General features: G+C 45.7%; 1 protein-coding gene across 1 annotated transcript; it reads right to left on the bottom strand.

The window, feature by feature from the left end:
- Positions 1–5,308: 5,308 nt before the first annotated feature.
- On the bottom strand, positions 5,309–15,988 carry LOC135915929 (E3 ubiquitin-protein ligase MARCHF2-like). The gene is made up of 4 exons (XM_065449117.1): positions 15,426–15,988; positions 14,075–14,184; positions 7,333–7,556; positions 5,309–5,553 (listed from the first exon to the last, which is right to left on the bottom strand). The coding sequence occupies exons 1-4, from the start codon at positions 15,832–15,834 to the stop codon at positions 5,391–5,393; spliced, it is 906 nt and encodes a 301-aa protein (XP_065305189.1). The 5' UTR covers positions 15,835–15,988; the 3' UTR covers positions 5,309–5,390.

Genomic DNA, 15,988 nt, shown 5'->3' with positions numbered 1-15,988 from the left:
GGAAATTTCTGCTCTATATATTCAGGTGCCAACATGTGTTCAAACGGATGGATGTGACATGGTGCTCCTCCTCAGCCCAAGAATGTTATGATGCTCGGAAAAGCCAGTGCCTCCTCCTGCACATGCGACACTAGTATTCTTGTACGGTAGATTGAAGGGTGACAGTAGTGTGGAGTAAAACAAATCATTGCGCACATGGTGTTTGAAACTACATAACGGGCTCCATAAGGCTTTTGAAGTACGCTCAGTGCTAGTCATCAGAGAAGCCAGAGCCAATCTTCTGGTAAATAAAAATGTGCCTGTAACAATATAAGCCCCCATTTTATTTTATTTCTTCTTGTTTTGCCTTTTTTTCCTTCATGCACTCCGAATTGCACTAATGTGAAGGCTAAGTCATTGAATACCAACTCGCCAAAAACGGACTCCCTTGTTTCAGCATCACTGGACTAATCTGAGTCATATCAAATCATGTCGCATTGCTTATCTTAATCTGGCAGGTGCACATTTGTGCATATTATACAGGCTCCGAGAACACAGTTTCTAGACACTGGCCTACTACGCCTGGATTAGTTTGGCCTAGCGATGTTGCCACCATATTCACGAGGAAGTGATTGAAGCTTTCTAATGGATAGAATGAATAAATGATCAATCATGTTAAGTTATTTCAAAAGAAGCATCAACAACGTTTGATTTTCTGTACGAGTATGTTGTTTGTAGTTCTTTATGTTTTTGGGCTTCCTTTTTGCGTGCCCCACATAATAAATAGCCGTAGCATGAGGCCCTAGCCGTTTAGTTGTCTAGCTATTAATTTTCCTCTTTGTTAAACATTGCAAGTTCTAGCACCTAGCGTGTTCGTAAAAAATGTTTTGAACTTGTCATCAACCGCATAATATATGTAACCCCTTACATAAATCTCCAAGTAGCAGAAAAGACAAAAATCGAAGGCATCATTAGACGATCATTCAAAGAAGCCATAGGTTTACCGATAAACACATCGAATGACAGGCTCCTAGCCTTAGGTGGCCACAACACGCTCGAAGAACTCATAGAAGCCCATACGATAGCGCAATATGAAAGACTCTCACAAACACCTACTGGCAGACACATACTCAACAAGCTTAGAGTAACATACGCATCACAGTATGGCACTAAAGTAGACATTCCCCACGACATAAGGAACCAGCTTATTATCCCACCGCTACCCAAAAACATGCATCCCGAACATCACAGGGAAAGGCGGGAGGAAAGGGCAAGGGCTATACATAGGAGATTCCAACGCTCTTAGGACGTGGTGTACGTCGACGTGGCAGAGTACACGACTAATCAGAATATTTGTATCGTTGCAGTGAACTCGGAAGGTGAGCCTAAGGTCAGCGGATCTATTCAAACTAACAGAGCCGAGGTGGCTGAGGAATCGGCCATTGCTCTCGCAGGGGCTTCCACACTGGCCACGATAATAGTTAGTTATTATAAAACCGCCATTTTAAATTACACAAAGGGGCGCATTTCGCCGGAATCACAACGTATCTTGGCAAACTACCGCGGTGAGCGGGTTGTCCATATCATCTGGGCGCCTGCGCACTCCTCCCTCCCCGGCAATGAGGCGGCCGACACTGTGGCTCGAGGACTCACAAGCCGAGCCACCGGGGCGCCACGGTTGTGGCTGACAGGGGACCGGATGGTTGGCTACAGGGAGATAACTAATCATTACAGATTGGGGAGGGTGCGTTTTCCTCCCGCACACCCATCATTTAATAAGCAGCAGGCGGTGGCATGGCGCCTCCTTCAAACAAATACATATCCGAATCCGGTGACTTATAATCATTATTACCCAGACCAATATTCGGCCAATTGTAAATTTTGTCAAGAAAGGGCGGACCTGAATCGCATTATCTGGGCCTGCCCTCGGGCGCCCCGACAGGGCCAAAACATTCAGGATCGGAAGCAGTGGGAGACCGTGTTGCTCAGCTTGGCCCCCGAAGACCAACTTTTGGCTGTCCAGCAGGCCGAGGATGCCGCTAGAGCTCAAGGGCTTCTGGCCGCCATCTAGGCGGGGTTGGCCTCCCCACTAATCTGCCGGCTATATAAATAAAAGTTATTTCTCTCTCTCTCTCTCTTGAAAAGTGCGATTGTTCTTGCATGTTCACGTCGTACCCAGTGAATAGTATATGCAAGTGTCTGTGTCACTGCATGAGACACTGGTATACGTTCCTGGGTTTCAAAAAAAGAAAACTAATTTTGAAACATGATTGGTGACGTTGTGCACTCGTTTTACAAGAACATTGATAGCACCCTTTCACAAAGTTCGCAGTAGGCACTGAATTTTTATTTCAGGTCAGGTCAGGTTAGATAAGGTTAGATAAGCTTAGTCTATGTATAGTGGTCCATCAGAGATATTCGTTTGCTGCAATAGTATATGTGCCAGCGCAAGTTTGTTAATATTGCAACTAATGCAGATGACGGGCTCAGCCGCAATTTAAACAGCATAACGGTTAAGGACATCCCTGGAAGAAATGTGTCCCATGCGACATGGTACTGCTTCATAATTAATGCGCAAAGAGGGGCCTAGGGCAATACAGAAAACGAGCTGAGCGCTGTATTGCTAGACTACTACTTTCAACAGTGTCCCGGTGCTCATACAGTTATGTTAACATGTCGAGGCATAAGTCGACTTTATATAAAGCTGAAGGGCTTCGCAACATATAGTACCTAATAAACCAATGAAGTAATAGCACTGCGCTTTAAGATCCGGTGCAATGCCTGCTATATTGAAGTACGCAGTGTCTAGAAATTTTAAACGAAGTATTAACCGGGAGTAATGATTGCCTTTGACATTGCTGAAATGTATACTTTGGCTTTTAAGGGAAGTAATTAAACTAATGTGGACCTGTGAAATTTATAAACATTACGCGTTTACCTGGTCAAACAAAATATAGTTTGTGCACCTCCTAACGTAATTGTACGGCAATTTCTTGCAAAACGTAATTTTAAACGTCTTTTACAGCAGATATCACTTGGCATAGGCACTGACAATGATAAAAATTGTAGTGAAAGCTGTGTAATGTCAGATGACGTTATTTTTGATTAGTGACAAGTAGGGACAGGTGTACAAAGCGGAAGAAAAAAGAACAAATAGAACAACGCTTGTGTGTCGCCGTAGTAGTTAAGAATGAGAAAATTTACGTATTGAAATTTGTTCTTAACTAGGTCTCCACTATACAACGGATGAGCTAACCGAGGCAAAACGAATAGCACAATCCCCACGCCTATCCGGAACTAAAACCAGCAGGCAAATGTTGCATCGCCTAGGTATAAGGTATCATACCCAATATGGCGTCAAAGTAGATATGTCCAGACACATCAGAGACATGATAACCGTCCCTCCAATACTCAAGAATATGCATCCCACCCACCATCAGGGTAGACGGGAAAGCAGAGCACGCAATAAACAGAAGAAATTTGGTAACAGCAAGGACATCACATTTGTAAACGCAGCTAGATACAGACACAAGATTGCCTACACGGCAGTGGTAATTAATTACGAGGGAAAGTGCATGACGAGCCCTACAGTCAACACGTTACACGCAGAAACCGCAGAGGAAATAGCCATCGTGCTAGCCATAGCACAAACACAAGCGGGCATAATCATCAGTGATTGCCAGACGGGCATACGAAACTTCGCCGACGGTCGAACCTCCCTAGAGGCACTACGACTCCTCAAATTAGCTATTAACTAGGACAAAAGTGTCGATCTCACCTGCACACCCGCTCAAACACTATCAGACGCAAGCAATGAGGCGGCGCACCGCATGACTCGAGAGCTTACGGACCAAGCCTCGGTTAGTCCCGCCTCACCGACTACCGATGAGTAGGATTGGGAAGATCGAATCGCCAGATTTCACGAAATTACACAACACCATAGATTACAGAGGCGCACATTCCCGCCGCCGCACCCACAATTAAGCAAAAATCAGTCTGTCGAATGGCGGCATTTACAAACAAGATCCTATCCGAGTCCAGCTATCAGGCACCTAATACATCCAGATTTATACATGACCGACGAGTGCAGATATTGCGACTCTAAAGAAACCCTGGAGCATATCCTATAGGAATGTACGGCTATAGGCTATAATACTGGATGACGGTGATGCAGCCTAAAACAGCGACAGCCTCCGTGCGCGCTGGAAGTCTGTGTTGCTCAGCTCGGACCTGCAGCATGAACTCTGGGCCATACAGCGAGCGGAGAAAGCCGCCAAGGGCGAACAACCCTTGGCCGAAACCTAGGTGGGGTCCAGGCACTTAATAAAGGTGGGGTCCAGACACCCCACCAAATCGCAGGGCACTTAATAAAGTTATTTGAATGAAAGGATGAAATTTGTTTTTTCTTTAGGCGCATTTCTTGATACTACAAAGAGATTAATGCACTAGTCAAATGCATATATCTATATAGCTTTTTAGAATTAAACGCGATACGTATTATTGATATTTTGATACGCACAACACGGCACAAAGCAACGTCATTACCGCTCTACTGTATGTACCAGCTAACATTAGCCAAGTTGTAAAAGAAAACGCAAATTGGAGAAAGAAACGGAGCTATATACTATTATGAGACCTACTATGCTGACTCATTGGAGGTCTGAGGACCGAACACCGTTGGTCTGGCTCCATGCTATTCTCTATGTTTTTTTTTCTTTTACCAGCTTCGCTAATGTTAGCAGGGACACCCGACCTAACGTGCAGCATTTACCTGGAAGTTCACCTTTAAGGACAGTTCATGACATATTCCCCATGCATGACATTTCTGTTGTCTCTGCAAGCGTTTCATGACAGCGAATGTGGCCAAAGGTGTCAGTCGGGCCATGAACATGGCTAACTTGTCGTGATCCGACGATTAACTAAGTAGCTCTCAACAATCACGAGTATTGTATCATAGTGTCCCTTCAGTCGTTGCTGGTACTTGATGCTGCGCATGAACTGGGAAGACCCACGCATGCACAAATATGAAGTAAGAACGTCAACGGAAACGCTGCGATACTCTAGTGCCTTCGTATGTATGCTGCTGAAGGACATCTTCAAAAGATGCGCATTTTTCTATGCTTTTGTAGGGAATCTCCGAGAAGCAGTTACAGCATGCATGACACTCAAATCTGGGTCTACACAATGGCCCGACACTATCATTGTTTCCACGTTCAAGATGCTTTAGGTGGACGTGCTGTGTCGCCAAACATAGAACTGGAGTTTTTTTTTCTTTTTTTTTTCAGATTGCGGTTTTCGTGGTGAAACCTCTTTTAGGAATAAGAACTCATTTACGATCAAAAAAAGAACTTTCGCTCGTCCGCTTTGTTTGTCGCACCAGCGTAGCCTCTTTTTCCTGCCCTCTGGCATCTTTATTGAGCTCCACCACAAGACAACACGGGGTCTCGGGAGCCGCCACCCGCACGCCAGAAGCGAAGGTTCGACCACGCGGCTCCGCTGGTCTCGTCAGTGCTGAGCACGAGCTTGAGGCAGGTACTATCTTCGTGCCACTTCTTGAATGCCTTGTACGAGTACCTGCGAAAAAAAAAAGATCGGTCTGGTGTTCTCGCTCTTCATTTCCCATAAAATATCCACATTGGCGTAGAAGCTTAACCACGCTGACTATTGAGACATGTAATCACGTGTCTTCCCTTCTGCTTCCCGTTTCACTCCATACAGGACACCGGTTAGGTGACGCAATTTGCACATTGCAAACGTTCGGCAAAGTATAATCGCCAAACAGCAATTTACAAATAGCAATGCGTTGGTTAGGTTTCACTCTGCGCCAGGTGGGCATTCAATTTTGTTCTCACGTGCTTAGCGTTCAATAGGGCAGGGACATGAGTATCGGGAAAACGCATGCACTAGCCTTTCCGCGTTCGTAATTGCTCCTGTCCTGCCATGCGCTCAAAGTTCCTCATCATGGCATTATCGAAATTATATCAGCTGAAAAGTGGAAACATTCTACACTTCTAAATACATGTTCCTGCAGAATAAGTTATGCATTATTCTTTATTTTTCAATCCCATGAATAGGCAAATATCACCGGCCCTCAGGCGCATGGGTGAGTCTTTCCTGGGTTATGCAACGCCATCTTGCTAAAAGTGGTCAGATCGCATCGGCGCCTACTTAATGGTAGTTGGATTACCGTGGAGAAATCTGAAACGTGGCAACACTGTGAGACACTAATGTGATGTAGTATGGACCTTTGTGTGTCAACACAATACGGCTGCGTTATTTTCGCGAAAAATCGCTATAAGATGTACTATGACACGTATACCTATTCTAGCAAACTTAAAAGGAAAACTTATCTCACACCGCAGGCTTGCTTTTACTCAAATTTCTCAGGAAGACCGCATTTTCTAAAATTTTCAGTGCTCACGGAAGCGCTCGACATTTGTGCCTGCCCAGCACGTACGAAAAAAAAGAAATAATAATAAGGCTCCGTCGTAAGCGCACCTCGCTATGGCTGAAGCGAGCTTCTGCAGAGAGGTGAAATTTCTCTGCCTGTTGATTATTAACCAGACAAACGACCATACTACTTATTCTATTCAACGATGCAAACCGAAAAATGATGTCCCGCGATGAAGACTAGATGAAGACGAAGTCACGGTAAGGGCCTACCTTTTTAAAACCGTAAGGCCGAAAACACAGGTTATTGCATGCCTGCATGCTCACGCCGCGCCCAAAGAGCGAACGAAACCAAGCTGTTGCTAGCTTTCAATAGGCGATATCGACAAGTAATTTTGCCTTGTTCTCGAATTCTGTAAACTGATGACCGCTTTACATATGGCAGTCGTGAGCTTGTATATACTTGAAATCAAGCAAGAAAAAGTCCAAATAAAGAACCTTATCTCCTTATTCCCGGCCCTACTGATATTACGAATCCATTCTTGCCATTGTTTTTTTTTTTCGGCTAGAAAGTCGTAAACTCGATGTTTTTGTGTCCGTTGGTATTGTCAAAGCATGCTAGCACGCAGAGTGCAAACCCAACCACAGTCGAGCATGAATGAACGTCGATAAACTCGATAAAGAACGCGAATTTCCACCTGCAATGCCGATACGGAGGCAGCGAAAACAGAGGTGAACGGCGACGTTGACTGCCCGTACCACAATTCACTGCCAGGGCCTGCCGCAGCAGTGGCGCAATAGTACTACCCGTGAAACTGATTTGTAAAAATTCAGGTGACTAGGTGTCCTACTTCATTCCACCGCATGTAATTACAATCGACGAGGGAATCATCTCTGCAACCACGAGTGGCACACGCTATCCCCTTTTCGCACGTCATCGTTTCGTTCAACGCTTCGACTTACGTGAAGCTGACGAAAGGGAAGTACAGCCAGAGGATGTTCTGCACGGCCAACAGTACGACCACGGTGGCGGCCAGCTTGTCTCCGACACGGGTGGGCAGGCACACCGCGTACAGCCAGGCCAGTGTGAAGATGAACGCGATGCTCAGGGCAAAGAGCGCGCCCAAGACCGCGTAGCCGAGCACGGGGCGGCGGGCCTCGACATCGAACAGCAGGCGCCACGCCGGCTGCACGCAGAGATAGGAGAACAGGTTAGATTTTATTTTTGAAATTTATTTTTATATGGTACACACTGCGCGCGACAACAGGATTCGACCAGGAAAGACACAACATAGTAAAGATACAGTGACTATATACATCAGAACGGTGGAGGTACGGTGCGCAAAATTACAATTATGCAACCATGCCGTGCTGTAGGTAGAGCACTCGGCGTAGAAGGACGTGTTGCCAGTAGTTCATGTAAAATACTTGTGGACAATGTCGCGAGGGACAAGAGGGTAGCGATGCAATCTTGACAAGCAACGAAATGTTTGCTAGGCGGCATCGATAGAGTTGCGTATTTACGTGTTCGTGCACGGACACACGCATCTGCGTACTTCTACGCATGCGTATGAATCAAGTCACGTTCCACTTGTCCCTGCCCGTCCGTAGGGTTCCCTTTGAGTAAGAAATACAAGACGTGGGCAAACAAACTGTCTCAACACTGCACGCCTCAAATGATTGCCTGAGGTTCATTGCAGAGCTGAAGTATATTAGCTCTCACCATGCGTGATCTTTTCACGTCCTTTGCAATGAAGTTGCGCAAACACTTCTAGCGCCTTTGGCGTGAACGCTATCCTAATTACCATTTGGCAAAAAAAAATGCCGAATCTCAACATACGAATAAAAGCCACTATTGGTCGGTAACAGCCATTATAAGAAATGTACGTCGCAAGATTTTTTTCTTGTGATGCATCCGAATAATGTAATATGTAGCAACTGTTAATTCAATGATAAGTGTTGATCACTGCAAACATTTCAGAGTATCGTGCTAAACACATATGTTTTAAGGAATAGTCTTTCTACTTCTTACAAAGGTAAGCAGTTGACTTCTAGACATCCTCATTCCGGTATCCCTTTCGTGAGCAGAGGAATTTCTGTCGTTCACAGAAACGTTTGTATCTCCATCATGCCCTGCTGCTCTGAAACGAACTGCAATTCTACAAAACGTAAGTTACCTCGAGCAAAATGTCAGTAATATATAAGCCCCCAATTCCCACACACACTCTCTTCTTTTTAGTAGGCACACACCATTCCTTTAGACAATGGTCGTTATGGACAGAACTTTCAGAACTATGGCGCAATAATCAATTGCTGATTCTTTGTCTACCGTTCAATAGAACTCAAAGACTGCAGTCATTTTCATGCGACAAGACATGAATGAGAAATGAGTACGTCATGTTGCAGTGGTTAACAAACTTCCTGATAACGTTCGACAAGATATATTTTGGGCAGACTAGACGCTGCATGAACAATGAGTTTCAGTAAACTTGAACATAATTATATAAGTTACACCACGTGTTATTTGTCAGAACACTGACGTGACGGTGGATGAACGGTGGGCTGTTGTGAACCGCTAATGTGCGAAATAGCAAGCAATTTTCTATAAAAGATACCTTTCAGTGCCCGCGCTATAGTAAGTTACCTTTATTGGCAAGTGAAGAGTTCCATCGGTCGTCCTCGTGAACTGCATGTTATTGTTCTCGCATTATTTTTTGCACTACCCTTAATAGATTGTCTTTATTTAAGCTCTCAGACTGAGATAAAGACTTTCAGTGGAGTGCCAGAACTCGTTTGTATCGCCTCATCTATCACTGAATCTTCTCGCTTGAGTTGTAAACATGGCTAAACCTAAGCTATTAGTAAATGTGGCGTTGTTATCCAGATTTAGAGCATGACATAGCAGTTACTGTAAGTTGTAAAGCAACTCCTAATAGCGAGCGCTAGCGAATGGTTACTGCAAACGCTCATAACCAAGTAGCTTCTCCTAACATTCCCGGCCCTTTTCTTTATTACGAATAAAGAACTTTGTGATACCCCCCCGCCTTCTTCATTCCTCTCTTCTTTTCCGATATTCCACATTGAGTCCGCTAACTCGTTGTCTTGGCTAAGGCAGCTTCTTTCAACAGTGCAGAAATAGCTTACTAATGGTGACATCGTTGGGAAATTTGTCCGGAAGGTACCTTTCTTGCAGCACGTGTCAGAACATCTTTACGGGAATGCTTGAGCATCTTACGGAAATGCATTAAATTTTGTGAGCTTTCATACCTAATAAATTTTAAAATATCATGACACCTTCCAGGCGGCACCGACTACTACTTCTTCTGTATCATTGCAGGGCGAGCAAAGGCTACAGGAGAAATAATTAAACCACACTTACTTGCACATACAACCGTTGCGATAACTGTGCACCATATAAGTCAAAGAAAAGTAGTCCACATAAGGAGAATGTCTCACTACCTCGCAGCTAGCACGCCCTTAAATCTCTAGGGATGATGAGTCACAATTACACTTTAGGACGATCAGAAAATCACAGAAGTACAGTCCTAACTACACGTATACCTAAAGACCACATTAGGCATCTTATCTATTAGGATGTGAAAATAAGGCACTTGACTGGTGATATGTAAGTGAAGTCGAAAGCACGTGGGATAAATATAGCCTTTGCGGTAAAATACTTATGCTACTGCTACGGCCTTATGAATTTTCATCATCATCATCATCATCATCATCATCATCATCATCAGCCTGGTTACGCCCACTGCAGGGCAAAGGCCTCTCCCATACTTCTACAACAGTCCCGGTCATGTACTAATTGTGGCCATGCCGTCCCTGCAAACTTCTTAATCTCATCCACCCACCTAACTTTCTGCCGCCCCCTGCTACGCTTCCCTTCCCTTGGAATCCAGTCCGTAATTCTTAGTGACCATCGGTTATCTTCCCTCCTCATTACATGTCCTGCCCATGCCCATTTCTTTTTCTTGATTTCAACTAAGATGTCATTAACTCGCGGTTGTTTCCTCACCCAATCTGCTCTTTTCTTATCCCTTAACGTTACACCTATCATTGTTTTTTCCACAGCTCGTTGCGTCGTCCTCAATTTGAGTAGAACCCTTTTCGTAAGCCTCCAGGTAAGCCTCGTAAGCCTCCCCGTAGGTGAGTACTGGTAAGACACAGCTATTATACACTTTTCTCTTGAGGCACAGTGGCAACCTCCTGTTCATGATCTGAGAATGCCTGCCAAACGCACCCCAGCCCATTCTTATCCTTCTGATTATTTCCGTCTCATGATCCGGATCCACCGTCACTACCTGCCCTAAGTAGATGTTCTCCTTTACCACTTCCAGTGCCTCGCTACCTATTGTAAATTGCTGTTCTCTTCCGAGACTGTTAAACATTACTTTAGTATTCTGCAGATTAATTTTTAGACCCACTCTTCTGCTTTGCCTCTCCAGGTCAGTGAGCATGCATTGCAATTGGTCTCCTGAGTTACTAAGCAAGGCAATATCATCAGCGAATCGCAAGTTACTAAGGTATTCTCCATTAACTTTTTTCCCCAATTCTTCCCAATCCAGGTCTCTGAATACCTCCTGCAAACAGGCTGTGAATAGCATTGGAGAGATCGTATCACCCTGTCTGACGCCTTTATTGGGATTTTGTTGCTTGCTTTATGGAGCACTAGGGTGGCTGTGGAGCCGCTATAAATATCTTTCAGTATTTTTACATACGGCTCGTCTACACCCTGATTTCGCAATGCATCCATGACTGCTGAGGTTTCGACAGAATCAAACGCTTTCTCGTAATCAATGAAAGCTATATATAAGGGTTGGTTATATTCCGCACATTTCTCTATCACCTGATTGATAGTGTGAATATGGTCTATGGTTGACTAGCATTTAGGGAATCCTGCCGGGTCCTCTGATTGACAGAAGTGTAAGGTGTTCCCGATTCTATTTGCGATTACCTTAGTACATACTTTGTCGGCAACGGACCGCAACCTGATCGGTCTATAATTTTTCAAGTCTTTGGCGTCCCCTTTCTTATGGATTAGGATTATGTTAGCGTTCTTCCAAGATTCCGGTACGCTCGAGGTCATGAGGCATTACGTATACAGGGTGGCCAGTTTCTCTAGAACAATGTGCCCATCATCCTTCAACAAATCTGCTGTTACCTGATCCTCCCGAGCTGCCTTCCCCCTTTGCATATCTCCCAAGGCTTTCATGAATGAATTTTGCAAGTGAATTTTGCTTTCATGAATTTTGCAAGCGTGGAAAATTAAGTAGAAGTATAACTGTCACCGAGATCAAATTTGACGATAATGAGGTGAATTATATTGCTGATGTACATGCGAAGGCACATAGATGCTGATAAATGGCAGCTTTTGCAGAAAATTCGTAAGCAAGCGCTTGAAAGCAATATGTGGCCGCTATCCGCAATGTTTCCCAGTGTCTAAAAACAAGCATTTTTGCCAGAGACTTTACGTACTTCGGAAATTCGACCTATGTTGGCAATTATGTGCAAACAACTTTTAGTTTTCTGGGCCTAAATTTTATTCTCCAATTAATTACTTAACACACCATTTCTTCCCATTTGTTTTCCCAGTTATACCGTGTTCGCATTAGTTTTCGCCGTGCCCTTAGGGAATTATTTTAATTGAAAAACGTTTAATTAATAAGGAAAGGTTTGTGGAAGCACGTGAATGGGACCCCTTGTCGAGGGCTCTACTGGCCTCAGCGGCCCGCCATGCTTGATCTAGGAGTGCCCCCTGGGCCACCTTTACTTAGAGGGCGGGCCAGGCCTTCCCATGCTCCGTTCTGCATTTTTTCGCCGGAATGTGAGGCGCATTAAATTTTGGTAGCCTGAGATCGCATTCTTGCGTTATGTGGGCGAGAGTTGGCTGACATCCGCACCACGTTCAAGTGCCCACGTAAGCGGTGAAGTGGTCGGCTGTTTTACCCGTAGGGGCTGGCATGTATTTGTGTGCAGGTGGCGCCACTCATACGCTTCCCTGCACATAATTGAGGGTGTGGCGGGGGGCTAGCGCTGGCTTTCCTGACGTTGGTGTTCTCGGATATCCCAGGGCGTGTGGGGCGTCTGGGACGCGAGGAGGGTGTCTGGACTGAGGACACCCGTTCGGTGAGTCATAGCTCCAGTTGCACTGTCCACTCTGTCGTTTCCCGTGGATACGATTTGTCCCGGGCACCATATGATTCTGTGCCCCTGGTGCAATGTTGTACCTGGGAGGCGGGCGACACATGCAGGAGCGCAGCGGCTAGTGAAATAACGACATGCTACTTGAGAGTCCGTGAGCGTACAAGAGCCCTGCTGCCTCATGGCTTCTTTGGTTTCGATTGCGAAGGCGACCGCCAGGGCTTCAGCCGTGTTTGCTAAGCCGGTCTTGGCCGAGGCGGAGGTGAATATACCTGTCCTGCGAGAATAGCCAACGACGGCCAGCAAAAAGCCATGTGCGCCGCAGTGGGCTGCGTCTGTGTAAAGTGTCTGCCATAGGGAACTAAGCGACAAACCTTGTTTATATTTGGTCGAAATGAGGAATATGTGTAGGCAAATTTCACAATCTGTGGAATAATTACTGTCTTTGTTCTGTGCTACTTATTTAAGCACTGCAGTTCATTATATGTGCTTTTTAAGAAAGCAGATTTTAGTTAGCTGTACTGCATGAAATGTAACAGCGACTCCGAACAAATTTATCGAAAATAGAGAAGAGGAGGGGGTGGGCAGGGGCTTATGGTTGATATGATTACAAAGTGCCGGTAATGCACGGCTTATGCTAAAATTTCTTAACCAAGTTCTAGAGAATGTTTAACGCGACAGACTTTTCAAACGAGTGGGTCACGTGCGGACATATTTTGAAAGCGTCTAATGTAATTGCACCCAACTAACTTTTTTAATGCGACTGCTCAAAAGAATGCTAGCAATTGGGCTGCGATTCTGAAAGGTCGCACAAGACTGCGGTGTTTGTGTTCCTAATTCTTAAAATCACCACTGGCGTATTAGTACACGACTAGCGCTTCTTTTTTTGCTAATACATCTGTTTACGATTGGCACTAACACTTAAAGCCATCCTCGCTTTTGCGTTACAAATTGGCATTATTAGGGAGAAAACTGCAGAAGATGGCTGGCGATCATTGGTAGTAACGTAGCAAAGACGACGAGCGCAGACCAAAGATCACCAGCGCTAAGCACAAGATCTTAACTAGAGCTCGCTCTTGGTGGGCTGTTTCTGAGCGCCAGGGTAAACGCTGTGAACGCCCATTAAATATAACGCTTAATGACTCGTGGAGGCGCTTGGTACCATCGAAACTATACAGATGGTTCCACTATAGCTTCAAGGATGAAGGTGTTTCTGGAAACTTCCTGAACATTTGCTGGAACATTTTACTCAGTCTGGTAAACATATGTACCGGGCAGCACTTTAAAGGCAGTATCACCGAGCACACCACCAAAGCAGCAACTTCGTTTAGACGACCCTTTAATTGTTCATGCTGTTTTGCCTTTAAATACGTACCCTGCACTATTTTGGTTGCAACCCTAGACGCTTAAGGCGTATATAATCTGGCTGCAGGATCGTGCGCAACGCAGCACAATCCGTACACTATCCTTTCGGATATATTTAAAGGGCGGAATCATATTACGAGCTTAAAAACACTGCATCAACCTCGTAGTTTGTGTGCACGTTTAAGCTTACCTCTGCCTGCTTGCGGACTGTGAAATGGAAATGGCAGACCTGACACTGGGGGTCCACCGTTCGCTGAATCCACCGCTCCAGGCAGTCTCGGTGGACGAAGCCAATGGTTCCTTGATAAGCAGGAATCATTTTACACTTAGACACGGTCGACAACGGCTCTACAGCGCGCGTATTAAACGGTCATATGCGATTGCATGCAATGATAAACCATCACTTTACGCTTTTAAGATTTGCCTTGCCACGGCCTCATCACGCTACGCTAATGCGTTTTTTCTCGCTTACATTTCCAGCTCCTTAAAAGATAACGTTTATAAAATAAACATAATTTTTGATAAAATACGCAAAAAGCAGAAGAACTTCGTAGTTTATATTTTTGGTATATATATGGCAAAGATAAGTTATATTGACGTCTGTAGTCATCAGGGCCCATGTAAGCATTGTGAAGGGGGCTTGTGGCTGGGCTTACCCATAACGCATAATCTAAATATGCTGCGATTGCACCGGTGAAACTATTTTGTCGCGCGCTCTGGAATGGCGCGTATATACGTAGTTTTATTAAGCCCTTGACAGTGAGATGAGAACATTAGTAAAGAGCGTTTGTCATTTAAGAAGCAAAACTACAAGCTAGAGCGCTTGCACCGAATACATTGGCGAAAGTTTTTCGATATATAAATCTTTCAGTTACTACAGCGTTAATAAAGGGTAAAAGTGAATTAAGCGACTCACGGAGATGGTGTACAAAAAAGTGGCTCAGTAATCCGCCATCACGTAGTGAGTGTCTTTGCGCCTTGGCGTCTTGGCGTCTTGCCGGCCACGCATACAATCGCTATGCCGCTAAACGGGGCGCCAAGCTACACAGCCACACTCACGTTGCCGCGAAACGAATTCACATACTTAGACAATCGCATGAAATTAAAAAGTATGCGTCATTTGTCGTTTAGAGTAGCTGTTAAAAGAAACGTTTCACGAAATCTTCGTCAAAACGTTTATTTTTACCAAGCGCGCTGAATCTGTCGTAATTTGCTAGGTCCTAAGCTTAGATTATTTGCAATACTCCTGCGTAGTTCATAGATTATTACAGAAGAACGTTGCCGCAGTCACGTACGGCCGCACTGGAACGCGAGCAACAGTGCACGCATTCCAGCGCGCCCTTGGCGGAGTGCACTATAGGAGGAAGCCGCCGCGGTGTAAGCGTGCAATACGAGATCTTCGTCACCCCAAGAGCGGGCTTTCTAATGTACGTGCGTACATGCGCATTCAGGCGGGAAATGACGCCAACGACTTGAGTGAGGCAGGAATGAGCGTCCGCGCAGTCGCTGTCACCATACGAGAGCACAAATTAAACGCTCACCACGGCAGTTGCAGGGCTCCAGCAGCGGCTGCTTCGCGTCTCCGAAGAAGCAGATGCGGCACGTGGGGGAGCCGTCGCTGCTGTTGCTCAGACTGAGCGACTCCGCGGACGCACGACGTTGAGAGGCCGACGCCGAGGAGCGGTCGTCTAATGCCGGCGTCGTGGAGTCTCCCTCCTGGGGCCACAAGAACGTGGCGTCCTGCTCGGCTAAATCCCCGGCGGTGCCCAGCACGGCTTCCATCGGCACTATGGCCGAGGGAGGAGATCCGGTCGAAAGCGCGCCGGAGGAAGAGAGGACGCCGCTGCCGTGGTCCAAGTCGCAGATGAACGCCGAAGGCGCCATCGGTATGATGGGGCAGTTCCCGGAGCAAGCCATCGGCGAGGCTCCCTCTTCAGCGAGGTGACTCATGACCGCTAGTGTAAGGTGCTCTCAGCTCTTTCGTCTCCCGCTTGCCTGCCCTAGATGAGCGACGCCGAAAAATCGAGCAGAACGAACGTGCGTGGGCTGCAGCAAACGCGTGCTGCATGCACGTGCATATAGCTGATCTTCGTCGTCGTTTCAG

This window comes from Dermacentor albipictus, chromosome 2 (assembly GCF_038994185.2).
Source record: "Dermacentor albipictus isolate Rhodes 1998 colony chromosome 2, USDA_Dalb.pri_finalv2, whole genome shotgun sequence".
Taxonomy (NCBI): Eukaryota; Metazoa; Arthropoda; class Arachnida; order Ixodida; family Ixodidae; genus Dermacentor; species Dermacentor albipictus.
Note: the sequence above shows the minus strand (reverse complement) of the source record. Positions and strands in the feature narration are given on the sequence as shown.

Bases quoted from the DNA above. Each gene is read 5' to 3' on its own strand.
- LOC135915929 (XM_065449117.1), bottom strand. From the start codon at position 15,834: ATGAGTCACCTCGCTGAAGAGGGAGCCTCGCCGATGGCTTGCTCCGGG. The intron at 14,185-15,425 runs GTGAGCGTTTAA...CTGCTTATCAAG, and splicing joins GGAGCCCTGCAACTGCCGTG to GAACCATTGGCTTCGTCCAC. The intron at 7,557-14,074 runs GTAAGCTTAAAC...CTCTGCGTGCAG, and splicing joins CAGTCCGCAAGCAGGCAGAG to CCGGCGTGGCGCCTGCTGTT.